The following is a 16,236-nucleotide window of genomic DNA, read 5'->3' as shown; positions in this document are numbered from 1 at the left end:
CCACAGAGACTTCTAGTTAAAGGCTGTTCTGGGCATGTATGTCCCAAGATGGTACAATTAGCATCCTCTCTCCCCTATCCAAAGCTGTAAATTTTCTCAACCAGCTTATAAATGACTTCTGTTGACTTCATTACTGTTAGTGATACACACATTAGCCATCGCTCCATCTATCCACACTGGAAAAATGATTTAAGATTTTTTTTTAAATGGATAACAAGATTCACACATATGAGCTGTTATATATAGGTTCTTTTTGTCACCATTCTAATTATTAAATCCGTCAAATAAGCAATCTCAAAAAAAGGAACAAAATTATAGTACAGTAATTAAAAGCAGAAATTATTATTATTTGCTAAGTACTTAATGACATGTCTTCTGGTTTTAGTATCTGAGAGACCCTACACACAAGGGTAGTTTAGAGGTTAGGCAAAAAAGGTAGAGGCAGGTTAGGCAAAAAAGGCTCAAGACCAGGTTCATGTGATTCCAAAGCATCCATTTTCATTACTTTGTATTCCAAAACTATCCAGGTCAGTTATTGCCCACTCATGTCTCTGGGAACGTGGGATACCTTGGAGACATAAAGTTCCATACCTACAGCATCTCTTAGTACATCTCAATCAAAGCTGCAGCATCTATATTCTACCACATCTCAATATTTAAGGTTGTTTTAGGCTTGTAGACTGTTTAGCCCAACTGTTCAGTAGCAGCATGACTAGAAGATTCTATATGGGTTGGGTTAATGATCAGAATAATACTGAGTTGGATTACAGGGGTCATGAGATTGCAGAGTCACTCAGTTTCATCAGGTCCACTTGCACTTCAGTCAGATGACCTGATAGTTTCTAAGAGTCCAGACACAAGAATTCATACCCTACTTCCATCACTGGCATTCTAATCTGTGCCTTCAATAAATCATCTCCTCTCAAAGGCCTATTTCCAATGCATAAAACAAATAGGGTGACTTGGATCATCTATCCAGGTCCAACAGTCAATTCTTATTGTTCTATAGCTACTATGTTTCATGACTGGATCCATCACCCACTTTATAAGTTCTGATTAAAAAAAAGAGAGAGAAAGGAGAGAGAGAGAGAGAGAGAGAGAGAGAGAGAGAGAGAGAGACCGACCAGTTTCTCTGATGCCCACTGGCATAAAGTAGACACAATGCAGGCAGAATAAACAGAAAATGAACCACACATACTCCCAGATAGCAGACTGATTTGGACACAGGGCGAGACAGAGTAAGGAATAAACTCTGTTTCTACCTCATTACTCTGCTCCAAATGCTGGTCACTCTGGAAATGATTCTTATCATCTGCTTCAATTTTGATTGTACCTTCATCCTCTCCGCTAGCCAGACGCTATATGGAGCATGGGTTAGTATGAAAAATGCAATAACAACAACAACAACAACAAAGTGTCCAGCATGAATATGTATGAACAAATCAGTGGTGCCTTTTCTCAAAAAAAAAAGTCAAACAGTCAATAACAACAACAACAATAACACACAAGCAAACAAAGATACAAATGCCAAAGCTATGAGATAATAATTAACTAAGTCAGAGCTACTGGCTATGGATACCCCCCCCCCCCAAATAACTGGGGGCCTTTCCCTAGCGCTGCATGCTCTTCATGTGAAGCTATAAATTGAGCATGCTCTCTTCTGCCACTGCCATTCTGCCTTTGCTAAATCCACTTTCAGATTATAGAAAGGTAACAAGATTTTAGAAAATAGCTATTGATGGAATTGAAAATAGCAAAGAGCAAAAAAGCAGTAAATGAAATTCATGGTGCACCCAAATTATTCATCACATCTCCTGTTTAGCACGGGGAATAAACCTCTTGTTAGAATGTCACACATGTGACATGGACAGTCCCAGTAACCCTGTCATTTTGATGACAAAAAGTCATCTCTAATGAGAAGAGTGTCAGGTTGCTGATAACTTTATACTTTTGGAAATGAAGGACTTAAAAAAGACTGAATGAATCTGAAATTCCTTAAAAGCTATAAAGTCCCAATGTTTCTGCATTCTGTGTTCCCCAGAATGGATGGTACAGTTCCCAGGAAAGCAATAGCCCAACTCTCCAAACAACCATGATTTTGGTCATAAGACATGAATTCCCTTGCAGGTAGTATGGTGGCTTAGGCATGGGAGAGATGGCCCCACCCCTCGCTGCCTGAAGTTGATGGGAGAGTTGGCTCACCCCCTGCCTGGGTAGTATGGGAGAGCTTACCTTGCCCGTTGCCTGCACTGGCACTAGGGCCCTGTCCGTCATCAGGGTAGTGATGGAGAATTGGCCCTTGCGGTGTGGGTGAGGGAGAACTGGTCTCAATAGTATGAATGTGGAAGAGCTGGTCCTGCCCCTTGCCAGCTATCACAGCCAGGGGAGCTGGTCCAACACCTTACCTGGGCAAAGAAGGAGAGCTGGCCCTGTTGGCACTAGCACAGGAGGGCAGGCGGGCTGACCAACTCAGCTACCACCCAGTGCCAGATCCAGGCCCAAATTCTACTCCATCTAAGAACTGCAGGAGCATATACAAGGGCTGGTCCTGCAGAACCAAAGCTGGAAGATCTCCATGTCACAGGGCAACAGCAGGATATCTGAGAGGAGTCCCAGTGAGGATCCAGTATTGGTAGAGTAGCAGAAGCTTCTAGAGACCTCGAACCAGACCAATGACTCATTGCAATGAACACTTACTTGCATGTAAACCTATCTGGTCAAAAGGGTAGACTGGGTGACATAACATAGCTTCCTAGGTAAAATATTTTTTAATTTAATTTTTTAAACTTTTTATCATTTTTATTTTGGTTTTTTTTTTTTTTATTTTTTGAGGGAGCGGGAGGTTACAAGGGCAGAGAGTGGATGTGAATGGACAGGGAGATGAGTGGGATTGAGGCGCATGATATAAAATTCACAAAGAATCAATAAAAAGTTAAAGCAAGAAAGGAAGACATATGAATTAACCAAGAGGCACTAGATATACACCAAGGTGGCCATGCCCAGTCAGTGTGTCAATCAAACCTATTCCAAAAATCATATCAAATCTCATGTTGCTGATGCATCATCACTTAGCTGGAGGTGGGAAAACCACTGAGTTTAGGGTCACGTATTGGGCAATTGTGTATATGTGATACTTGTGGTTCCATACCATGAGTTTCACCTTATGAGTTCTTTCCATCAGTCAACTGCAATCTTAACTCTCCCTGTCCAGCTGAAATCCTTATATTCCTCTCAGAGGAAGAATCTCGCTCTTTAGAAGAAATGCAAAACAAAACAAACTAATCCAGAATGTTACTTTATAGAAAATTCTCAAGACCAGAACACTCTAGCCTGATACATCTGAACTACAGCCAGGCGGTGGTGGCGCACGCCTTTAATCCCAGCACTTGGGAGGCTGAGGCAGGCGGATCTCTGTGAATTCAAGACCAGCCTGGTCTACAAGAGCTAGTTCCGGGACAGGCTCCAAAACCACAGAGAAACCCTGTCTCGAAAAAGCAAAAAAAAAAAAAAAAGAAAAGAACACTCTAGCCTGATACATCTGAACTACAATCAAGATCAAAGAGATCTGATGAACAGAACTCACATCCGACAATGCTACAAAACATGATACAGGCTGATGTTAACAAACTTGCTAAAACATAAAAGTTTACAAAACTACTGAGACACCCTTGCTCTATTGGCTTCTTACTTTTTCTTGAATCCTTGGCAGTGGAGACAAGGGATTAAATTTTACTATATATCCCTGACTCAGTATATAAACCAGACTGGACTGAAATTTGTGTGGTCTGCCTGCCTCTGCCTCTTGAGTGTTGGGATTATGTGTGTGTACTACTATGCCCTACAGATATTCTTAGGCGATAAGGACCAAACAAGGCTACTAAACTTGCTTGTAGAAGCATAAAAATATTAAACTTACTCCTAGGTGCTCACTAGTAAAAAATATCCTGAAATACTGATACACGTATCACCTTTTGTCAATGAATCTAACAGCATGATGAGCAAACACTACTACATTCAAACAACGGGATACAAGAAACTATTAGCTTATATAACAACATAAGTGAATTTCAGGAAGATTATGATGTGTAAAGACTTGACACACTATGACTGTAATTAAGTAAAAGTCTAACAGAAAATGAAAACACAGTAGACAGAGCAGGGGACTGACACAAAGGGACGTGGAGAATCTTGAAAGGAGTTTACAGTTACACATACTTGTGAAACTTAGCAAATATAGGCTTTCAGCTTCTTCATTTCATGAAAAAAAAAGTAACTATAAAATATATACTGGTTGAGAGCATGGGAGATGGCTTAGTGGGTAAAGGCACTTGCCACCAAGCCTGACAACCTGAGTTGGGAAAGGTCGGCAGTGGGTAGTTAGAGGGAGCAACATATGAGCTGCTCCACGGTAGACACCTACAGATAAAATAACACACATATCGTGAAACTAGAAGAAAGAACCTTAAAGAAATAACAAAATGCTTGATGAACTAAACACATTGCCTTAGTTTAAACATTAAAAAGTTTACATAGGAATCTAAACAATACACAGTACGCCATTAATGCCTACAATAATTAAGATGCCTCAATTATGTTACTTCCATTATACAACAGAAAATAATTATACAATAGAAAATAATCAACTTAAAAAGGAAAAATGGCTTTTAAAAAAATATGGTTTGAAGTCTTATATAACGACCTGAATGTTGTGTTAGCGTTACTGTCATTTAATGGATATATTTATACAGAAAAACTGGGTATACTTTAATTTTGTTATTGTTGTTTGTTTTTTGTTTTGAGCCAGGGTCTCATGTGGCCCAAGCTCACTTCAAACTCACTATGTAACTGAAGCTAACTGTGAACTTCTGATCCTCCCGGCTCCAATTGCCAGCGCTGCAATTGCAGGTACTCACCACCATACTTGGCTTATGCAGTGCCCCATAGAGAGTCACTGAATGTGAGGGTCACAACAACACTGGCAACATTCAAAGCTTCCTGAACACATGGCAACCAAAGTTACTTCAAACTTTAATGGGTTTCTGGTAGCAACTGCCCATACTGCATCACACAACTTCAACACAACTTTCTTTCTGAACAGCCAGCATGGGTTCCATGCAGTGTGCATGTCATGACCCTGTGCAATACCAACTACCACTGCCTGAAACACCTTAGTTCAGATTTGAGACTACTAGATGCAAGCAATTCCTGTATATACACTTTACTGTTCTTACAGACACATTAATTAATTACAGAAAATAGAATTGATATTTTCTTATCACCATTCCTCAAAGTGTTAAGTATCAAATGGCTCACCCGTGTGTATACTGTATACTGCCTGATTTGAAAACTACTATTGTTAGTAGTTCAGTGGCAGCTCATTTAAAAAAGGTAAAAATTGTTAAATAAAGTTTGGCTTGAAATTTAATCAGAATTACCAATAATATTTTTAAGTTTCATTCTCTTGTGCATATTTATCAGTGTGTCTATCTGTTATATGAGTGTATTTATGTGTGGGTACATGGACCTGTGTGCATGCAGAAGCCAGTAGTTTAAAGGGGTTTAAGGACACTCAACTTGCTACATAGATAACAGGCTCCCAATTCTAGTCCACATGATAGTGCAGCAAGCATCGCCATCTCTCCAGTCCTGTCCAACAATTTCTGAAATAGTCTCTAAACATACTTCTGCTTTTTTGTACTCCGCATTTATATGAAGCAATATTTAAAGAATTAATATTATAAAATCAAAATATCAATCAATTCTGAGAAATGTTGAAGATGCTACACACCCTGCACTATAAATATTCAGGCAAGATTTAAGTCTTTAAATAAAAATAAACAAGCACATCTATCTCATTAGCATATAAATTTGCTTCTGTCTTTAATAAATGGCAAAATTATATGTACACCAAAGACTTGTTTTAAAACCCATTTCTTTATGATTTATTACCAGAAACTGTGAGCTATGTATAGCTAGATGGCTGAGACTGTGTAGAAATTCCTCAGGGGAAAAGGGGCTGCCAAGTGGAAAAATTTATAAGACATTGCTTGAGAGTCACACAAGGTCCATTTTTTGATGAATGTGACAGCCCTACTAATAAGTGAACTCAATTAAATTAAGCTCTTTTATTTATCTCCATGCCCCCTCATCCTCAAGTTTCTAACCACATATAAGAATGACAAAATAATAATAAAAGTAAATGACAGTAACCACTAACCTTAGTGAGTTATCTTGCCAGCATCCTCCCCTCACATGCCCTCAGCAAGAGTCGCCAGTTCCGCATGCTGCATGTCAGGCGTTTCAATACTCACTACCCTAACTGTGTCCTGCTGATATTATCCCATCTGACAGTGACTCCTCTAACATCAATAATAACTGGAAACACACATAAGCAGGGGCACCTCGGTAGACACGTTTATAATTAAACTCATTAAGACAACAGGACAGCTGGTCACATGGATGGCTTCTACATAAGCTACCCACATATGGGCAATATGCATCCTCAGGTCCTGATGCAATGACTCTGATTATGGGCAGCCACTTTGGAAAGAAACATGAAAAACTTTATCAGGCCTCTAAAGGACTCCTACCTTTATCAAATTAAGAGTTGTTGGGGGAAGGTATCAGAAAACAAATTATATGCATACTGCATATCTGCATCTATCTGTAATTACATATATGGAAATACAATCTAAGGAAACAACTAGAGACAAAAAAGGAAGACAAAACCTGTGTACAAACATTCAATTTGCAACAATCACTTGAAGTCATCCATGTATCCAGTAAGAGTTAGGCCATTAAACTTCAATTCCTCAGGAAAATAGAAAATGATGCTATGATTTAATGAGAATAAGAAAACTGCATTTCAACATAAGTAGCACAACCAGAAGGCAAACTTATGAATGTTAATTATGCTGTTTTAAAGCAACAAGATTAGGGACATTTCTCTATATTCTAAAATCTCCCCTCCCTTCCCCCATCTCTCTCGTTTTCTGATTTACAACATCCAAGAGAATAGAAATGATGTTCTGTCTCCCACTCTAAATCCTGCTGCTCATAGATAGCTGTGGACAATATAGGTATTTCCAGCTGTTTCTGCCTTGTTTATTGTGAAAGGAGACTGTGGTAATTTGAATGTAATTGGCTCCCATAATCTCAGAGGGAGTGGTACTATTAGATGTGGCTTTGTTGGAGTAGGTTTGGCCTTGTTGGAGGAAATGTGTCACTGTGGGGGTGGGCTTTGAGGTTTCCTGTGCTCAGGATACCTCCCAGTGAGTCAGGTGACTTTCTGGTGTCTGCATATTGTAGGACTCTCAGCTATTTATTACTCCAGCACCACATCTGCCTGCATGCTACCATGCTCCCCATCATGATGATAATGGACTGTACCTCAGGAACTGTAATAGGACTACCCCAATTAAATGTTTTCTTCATAAGAGTAGTAGTGGTTATGTGCCTCTTCACAGCAATAAAAACCCTAACTAAGACAGAAACACACACACACCCTCGAAGAGAATAGCAGGCTCCCCTCTTTGCCATCTCCCCTCATCCTATCTCCCTTTCAAATAATAATCATCTTTCTAAGCAGCTCTTGCTATCCCATCCTGGGGAAAGCCAAGGGAACTGTGTTATAAAGGAAAAGGCTTTTTTTTTTTTCCCTAGGGAACATCAAATTGAAGGGCAATCTGACAAATGACTCAAATCTGAATTGACTGGTATTAAGATCTTAGAGTGGGCAGAGGAAAAGGCCTCTGTTCTCCAAAGGACATAATGGGACATTTAACAGATTTTTTTCAAAGGGCAAATGAACAAACAAAACTCGGCATTTACAGCTCAAATGGAGCTCGTGAAGAAGGAGCTGCTTATTAAAAACACAGCCTCAGAGGAAGTAAGCTGGGAGACTTGTTTCTCCTGTAAGTGGCTTGCCATTGCTCTTGCTTTTCAAAATTATCTGGAGCCCTGGAGGCCAAGATCAATAATAATCCCTGTCTCAAAGAAAGCAGACGGCCAAGGCAGCGCATAAATACAGTGCCTCTGAGCAATTCCCACTGGGAAGGTGGGAAGAGACAGCCCATAAACCTTTCCCAAGAAATAGTGTGGGCACAGATATGAGGCCTATATGGACTTGATGCTTCAGGAAAAGCCCAGTTTTGTTCTTGAGGGACTTTGGTACAGAAAGATCCTCTGCACCAATGGTCAAAATAACCCTGCCTTTAGGAATGATGCTAATGCACATATGGAGCTAGATCTTTTCACGGGAGAAATGGGTTAGCCAAGGCTACAGGAAGGTAATGTCTCACTCCCCCAACACAGTGTCAAGGTCCTTCCTTCCTTGCACAGCATGGTTACTGATGTAGGAAAAGAGACATAGGTCAGCAGTGACACCTAGAAGTAACCAGGGTGAGAGGTCATGTGGAGTGTGTAGACATCTTCCTTTAAGTTATGGATATTCCAAGGCTGCATCCACATTATCCATGCTCTCTGGAGCCATAGCTACTCTACAAACAACTCTGAGACTACACGACTCATCCAGATATGCCACCTGCAGCAAACAGCCAGAGCTAGGCCAAAGCAATAGCATTCTAAGATACCAAACTTTTCTGATAAGATATGATCTGAGCTGAAGGAAGCCTGTGGACAGAACTAATGATCAACTAGCAGAGAGAATTTCAAAGAACTCCCTCAGACAGATAGTCTTAAAAAGCAGGGGAAAGGGTGGATGGTGGGAGTTGTTTCTGCAATGACCACAGAACAGCAAGAACATTTCTTCTTACCTCTGTTTGTTTTGTTGACTCAAGTCTGTCGTTTCCCTGGAAACCCATGGAAGAGAGATCAAAAATGGTTTTCTTCAGGTGCTGATTGTCTGTGTGCAGGTCCTTCACAAGCTGTATGAGCTCACTGACCTGGAGGTAAGAGCAGAGAGATAGAGGTCTCACTTCAAGGCGGAGGAGTACAACTTGTGGGCAGATGACCTGAGCTAGCCTCAGCTTCTGTGTTAGACAAGGTTAGAAGAGCATAGGTCTACAGAATGAGAACTCACATGATCACAGGCATAGCACACTAAGGCACTTGGTCAATGGCAGCTAACACCATTCTATCTGTGTCTGAGCATTCTGAAGGAAAGATACGCTGGCGTCAGAGCTTCCTTGATAGCAGAGACCTCCTTCTCTCTATACCCAGTTAGCAATGTCAGTCATATAAGTTGTTCTTAATAAAGCAATAACTCCTGTGAGTTTTTTGTCAACCATTCCCCGTGAAACCCCTGGGGAGTTGGAGAGGCTGTTTTATAATGAAGAACCAGTGATACAAAGAAGTTCACTGCTCTGGGCTGCCACATTTGGAGCACTTGGAGAACTGCATAAGACAAAGCAAGACTCAAAACACCAAAGGAGATAGAGCAACAGGCTCCACAGAAGACATCACAGGGTTCCCAGGCTCAGCTCAGTACTCCCAACTCCAGGCCCAACTCTTGCTAAGCCAAGTGCACAGGCAATTGAGCTCCAAATGCCAGTGTCTGATAATTTCTCAAAAGATTCTTTAAAAAAAATCTACCTTGTCTGTGCATATGGATGTGAAGGACACATGAGGAGTCGTGAAGCAATGAGGAAAAGAGAGGGTGGTCAGGAAGGGAGCGTGAGAACAGCACACCTCTGAGATCAGGAACTAAAGAGGCAAGGACAATCCAAAAAGCAAACAGGTCAGGTCAATACCTTCTTCTTGAGTTCTTCTTGAGAGAAATGCTCCACTTGGAGCTGATTGTGCTCTTCAAGGCAAATACTTAGATATGATGTCTGATCACTATAAAGTGAAAATGGTTCTTCTGCATAAAAACAAACAAAACAAAATGTGCGATAGAGACAGGAAGACCAAGGATTAGAAACAGATCCCCAACCAATTCTCATGCCTTCCACCTAGAGCAACTGCCACAGAGTCAGGTAGGGAAGATGAAGCACACAGGGTTAAAGCATGACCTTCAGAGAAAAAGTAATTTTGCCTGTGCTACAGGCTCATGTCTCCATGTGTGGTTTCTTATTGTCTATAGGCTGTGGCCAATCCTGAATTATAATTGGCCTATCAAGTGTTATACCTGGAAACCACTCTTAATGGCACAAGTAAATGATAAAATTTTTGAATTTTAGTTAAAGTAAGAGTGGTTCTGCTTAGGGATGAATACGCAGAAAATAGATGAGACCCCAAGCATAGACCTGAAGCTGTATGAAAATGGTTAATGTATTTTACTGGCCCCAGAGTTCTTATAAGAAGAGAACATACACCTAATACAAAAACTGTCTGCCAGAGTGGATACAAATAGGTCTAGGTTACCTGTATGTCAGGGTCTGCTTCCTATGGCACATATCTCATTCTAATAACATAAGAAGCAGAGCCAGGGGACATTTACCGAGTGGGGCATCACCACAAATGGAATCTGGTTTAATATACATATCCACTGTTGGTTTACCTGAACAGAGCCCTGGTCATCCAAGCAGCACATCCTGGGTCAGATGATGCAAATCAATGACCCCATGCCCAGCTCAGCTCCTTCATCTAGACAGAAAAGTTGACAATTGTTCTGCCTAACTGGATGATTGTGAGGAGCAGAGGTGGAAAGGCAAGAGCTTGTACTTTATGCACAAAGCAGGGTCAAGAAATGTCACCCACCAAGGCAACAACCAGTTTTTACCACATATGCCAAGCTCTGGGCTGGATGTGCAGAAAGAAACAAGATATAAACCAAGTTATAAGGATCCCAGTTTGTAGCATGGCAGAGGACCCAGATATAGTATAATGGGTACTGTTATGCTATCCCATGGGCCCTGGTCCTGCTGCTCTCCCTGTGTGAATCTAAAACAGCAATCTTGCTTCATGTCTGTATGCAAGGTCCTCCTCAAGGAGCTAGGGCAGATAAAGTCCAGTCAATGAGGATTGATTACCAGACAATGGGGTTTCCAGTCCCTCAGGTTATCTGGAGCTAGAGTAGCAAATGATGCCTATAGAAGGGCAGGATGTAAACCTACTGTAGACCCTCTACAGAATAGACTTTAATAGGCCCTTCCACCTGGAAGGCTGAAGCCAGATAGAGGCAGACTCAGTCATCAAATAGTATCATGTGGCCATACTACTTCCTGGTCTAGGGTTCCTTCCAGTTCAATCAAGATCCTCCACATAAAACAACCAACAGGATAGCCATAGAAAGGAGTGTGTACCTTCTCGCCTCTGAATTTCACTGAGCTGTTCCTGTAGGGCCTTCTGCAGATTCCGATAGGCAAGCACATCCTGCTCCAGCTGCTTCCGCAGGGCAAAAACCTCGCTGATACTAGGTAAAACAAAACAACCAGAAATTATCCAACAGGCCGATTTGTGCTGAAGATGCAAAGCCCAACAAAGCTGTGGCTTGCATATCACTTGTATGTTTGGTTTTTTGCTAGTTATAATGGTAAATGTGTTTATTACAGAAAAAGGTAAATATAAAAGCACAAAGAAATAAAAATTGCTACGATGCTCCAACTATTCAACACATGTTAATTCTCCTGAATCTTTTTCTCCACAAGTTTTTCCACACAGTCTCAATGCCACTGAACATGCAAGGGAGAACTATGTGTTTCTTGCTTAAATAGTCTCCTACATTTGTGAAATTTTTTGGCAACATTTTTAACTGAGCATATAATATAAAAATCAGGTGACTGTTCCCCACTTACTTAAACTCATTCCTTACTAGTGTCTACTAGAGACATAGCAAGTGGAAAGAATCTAATTCTCCAGAATGGTCCACTGTTTGGAATAATGCCTTGAGAAGGCTTAGCTACTAAGAGGCTCTCACACTCAGCACTCAGGCTTCAGGAGAGAGAAATCAGATTTCTGTTCTGTTCCCATCAAAGAGGTCATACTGGAGTAGGAGTGAGGGTTAAGGGTGAGGGCCAAGGGGGAAGAAAAACTAAGAAAATGTGAATTCACAGCAAGCCAAAAACAGACCAATTCAGGGTCCATAGAACTGTATTGCACTAACTCAACCAAGCTTGAAATGCACAGTATGAATGAGCTTTTCCAGAGGAGGGGATGTTAGTTAAGTTTCACATGTGGGTCAACACAGTTGAAGAAGCCCAGAACCCAATGAGGCCATGAAAAAGACATGCCTGTTAGAGCCGCAGCAATCATGAGGAACTCTGTCCAACAGAACTTCCTCCAGTGACAGGCATGTTCTATATACTGTCTAATACAGCAACCACTAGTTAATGTGCCTACTCAGCATCTGAAATGGGGCTTAATGTACCAAGGAACTGAATGTTTAATGTTGTTAAATTGAAAGTAAGTGTAAGTAGCCACTTAGCTAATGGCTATTCTACTAGACAGTGAAGATTCACATGGAGGCTATGGACTTACATCCATGTGCAAGTGCCACATGATCTGAAAGACACACACCCAGCTCTCAGAGGAGCATGGAAATCCAGCTGACTCCTGTACTAGAGATACAGTCCACAAAGCAGAGCTCTGAGCCTACTGTGAAGTTTGACATTTGGGTTACTTATTTTTGTTTTGTTTTTGATTCTGTTGTTTGACACAGGGTTTCTCTGTATATCTCCGGCAGTTCTGGAACTCACTCTGTAAACCAGGCTGGCCTCAAACTCACAAATCCACCTGCCTCTGCCTCTGCCTTCCAAGTGCTGGGATTATAGGTGTGCGCCACCACTGCCCAGCAGAAAGTTTCATTTTAAAACAACCAATATCTGACATACCGTTCCCTAAAAGGGTTTATCCCTGCTCTGTAATTATCTGTAAAAATGTATATATATGGATTTTTCTAGGAAGAAGGCTCATAAACTTTTATCATATTTTCCCAGAGTGGTTAGAAGCTATTGCTGGGCTTATGTGTGCAAGACTCAAGCCCCACTTTTCCAGTTCCATCAATGGAATATATCTATATCTACAACTATATCTATCTACACACACACACACACACACACACACACACACACACACACGGAAGGAAATAAGCCACTCTATCTACTCTTCTCTGCTTGTGTGTTGAGGACAGTTCGCTGTGAAGCAGTCTCCATGCAAAGGAAGGGCTTATAGAAATCTTTTACCTACTTCCACTTCCAAATATGATCTATAAAGCCCATGGCACATAGAGTATATTATATGAACTATAAAGCCTACGGTACATAGTGTGTATTATATGATCTACAATGCCTATGGTACATAGTGTGTACTGTATTATCTATAAAGCCTACAGCGCATAGTGTGTATAATATGATCTATAAAGTCTATGATACATAGTATGTACTATATTATTTATAAAGTCTACAGTACATAGTATGTACTATGGATCTATAAAGTCTACAGAGCATAGTGTGTATTATATGATCTACAGTGCCTATGGTACATTGTAAGTGGAGGCTGCTCTTTTGTTCCCAGCTGTCCAGACCCGAATAATCACAGAGAAATTATATTAATTACTGCTCGGCCAATAACTTAGGTGTATTTCTAGCTAGCTCTTACATGTAAAATTAACCCATTTCTATTAATATGTGTATCATCATGAGGCTGAGACCTACTGGTAAGTTCCAGATGTCTGTCTCCTTCAGCAGCTACATGGCATCTCTCTGACTCTACCTACTCTCTCTATATATCTCTGTTCAGATTTCCTGCCTGACTTTACTCCGCTAAGTGATTGGCCAAAACATCTTGATGCATTTACCAATAAAAGCAAACATATATAGAAGGATATCCCACATCTTTAGCGTGTACTATATGATCTATAAAGCCTACAGTACATAGTGGGTACTATATGATCTATGTGTCCCTGTGATCTATACAGATCCAGTCCCAAATATCCCCCATACTGCTGAGGCTAAGCAACAACTGAATCATGTGCAATAGAATTTTCCTCATGAAAGGCACACGGAACAACTTTCTAGTTACAAAATCAAGAACTGAACACTCAGAACATTCACTCTATTTTAATGCTAATTTTGTTGCTCTAATTAATCCTGATTGACTCATTGATAATATGTAGATTTGACCATTAAAGGAGACTCACCAGCTTTGAAAGTTTACTAGGCTAGAGGGATTTGTGACCTTCCCCTCCCACCCCAAACTCAGAAACCAGCAGGAAGTAGGTGTGGTTGTGGTATCAGAAGAGAAACTTACCTATCTGAGTCCTGCAGAGTCTTCGCCAGATGGGCATATATGCTCTGTTCCGTCTTTAAATCCCCCGTCAGCCCTTCATAGTCTGACTGTTGCTTTTCCTGGAAATGACAATGGGCATCTGACATTAGGGCATAAGCCAAGGAATAAGGCCTGTCATTATGCAAACACATGTGTCTAGGTCTGGATTTTTAAAACCACAGACTGAAGGCTCTGAGCCAGACTCGAGCTCAGGCCACAGTCACACAGCACCACCTGCAGGAGAAGTTGAGAATGACAGTCTGCACAGTGACCAAAGGTCCATCAGGGTGGTGCCACTGGGAGGTAGCAGAAGCTTTGAGACATGATGCCTGGTGGGAGGTGCTAGGTCATTGAGGACGCACCCTTAAGAGGAACTGTAGGACTCTATCCTCTTCTTCTCTTTCTTTTGCTTCCTAGACCTGAAAGTGAGCAGTTTTTCTGCCAGATTTTCCCTTTCACTGCCTGCTCAACATAATGAACTCCAATCCTGGGCTGGAACCTCCAAAACTATACGCAAAAAAAAAAAAAAAAAAAAAAAAAACCCACCCTTTCCCTTTATAAGTTAATCATCATATGTGTTTCACTATAGTAACATGAAGCTAACTAATACTCAACACAAAATAGAGAGCCATGCTACCAACATCCAAAAGCTGTTTGTGAAAGATCCTCAAAGCTACCTGATTCAGCCACACTCGCTCAGTGATGCTGACCTGATGTCAGGACACTCTAAGGAATACCTCACCACACTAGATGCTGCTTCACAGAAACACTCACCAAGAAAAACCTAGTAAAACCCGAAACAGAGCCATACAGGAGAGTGGAAGAGGTCAAGTGAGTGGCACTTGGCGGTGTCCAGAACAAGGTGATGACAGAGGCTAGGCTGGACCACTGCTAATTAGCAAAACAGTCTTAGAAAAGCAGATTGTCAACGCCACGAGGATTAATTCCTCTGTTATGAAACGGGGATACAGTTTTGTGGATCAGCATTCACAAATGTGAACTAGCCTTCAAGTTCAAATTCTGGTGCAGCCACTTCACAATTTAGGGATTTGGAAAGTTGCTTATTAACAGCTTTGACGTTACCTAAAAAGCAATTGACAATGACTATAACCTTATGAAATTACAGAGCAGATTAAGATAAATTATGCCAAGGAACCAGATACATCTGGAAAAACAGCTAACTCCAGTACTCGACAGCCGAAATCAAAGACAAGAAAATGTGCCTCCGGCATTCTGTTGTGCCAGAAAATACATTCTTAATTATCTGAGCAATGATTACTAGGACCTGTGAAGGGATGGAGAAATAGAGGTGCAAGCCATCAAACAGAGTTTCAGTTATACTAGTAAGTCCCAGAGAGGTGGCACGCAGCATGAGGTCCAAGGTAAACAACAGAGTCTCATACTTGACATCTGCTACAAAGGTAGATCGTAAACATGCTCTTCAAAAACACCATGGGAACACTCTGAGGTGATGACTATGTTAGGTATCTTGACTGTGGTGATTTCACAATGGCTATCAAAATATTAAACTGTATACCTTGTGTGAGTGTGTGTGTGTGTGTGTGTGTGTGTGTGTGTGGTACTGGTGCTAGGGACTAAACCCAGGGAATTGTGAATGTTAGGCAAGCACTCCACATGTTGATGAATTATACCCTCAGCCACCAAAACTTGATGTTTTCAATTATAATCCCACAAAACTAATAAATAAATGGATAAATAATGATAAAACTTTGTCCAGAAGATACTGAGGTCATTTTCAAAAAAGCTCTTGCCAGGTAAACATGAGACAATTTGAACATCAAAATAATTATATAAGATAGGAATTCACAAAGTCAAAAATTAATACAAATGACTACATGAGAAGAGGCTTTTCCTTACAGTAAAATGGTAATTAGTAAGTGAGGGAAGGATGATGGGATTAGAAAACATAACCATTTGGCAATCATCACTGTAATAAACAAATTGGCCAACAGACATAAAAGGATGCTAAAACTAAAAGGTGAGTATTTGGAAATCAGGATTATTTACAGACTCAAAACACTACCCTGATATTCTTCCTTTGTACACAGG

The 16,236-nt window shown here is 40.8% G+C and overlaps 1 protein-coding gene across 4 annotated transcripts in view; it reads right to left on the bottom strand.

Annotated features, from left to right (window-relative positions):
• Cdk5rap2 (CDK5 regulatory subunit associated protein 2) overlaps positions 1 to 16,236 on the bottom strand; it is a 191,490-nt gene that overhangs the window by 67,944 nt on the left and 107,310 nt on the right. For all 4 annotated transcript variants that reach the window (XM_041632521.1, XM_041632522.1, XM_041632523.1 and 1 more), the window contains 4 exons: positions 14,149 to 14,246; positions 11,205 to 11,314; positions 9,711 to 9,820; positions 8,775 to 8,903 (listed from right to left, as the gene is read on the bottom strand). In XM_041632521.1, the coding sequence (XP_041488455.1) occupies positions 8,775 to 8,903; positions 9,711 to 9,820; positions 11,205 to 11,314; positions 14,149 to 14,246 (447 nt within the window). The remainder of the gene's footprint in view (positions 1 to 8,774; positions 8,904 to 9,710; positions 9,821 to 11,204; positions 11,315 to 14,148; positions 14,247 to 16,236) is intronic.

This window comes from Microtus oregoni, unplaced genomic scaffold, assembly GCF_018167655.1.
Source record: "Microtus oregoni isolate MIOR12 unplaced genomic scaffold, Mior012 000041F_ref0000270, whole genome shotgun sequence".
NCBI classification, from domain to species: domain Eukaryota; kingdom Metazoa; phylum Chordata; class Mammalia; order Rodentia; family Cricetidae; genus Microtus; species Microtus oregoni.
Note: the sequence above shows the minus strand (reverse complement) of the source record. Positions and strands in the feature narration are given on the sequence as shown.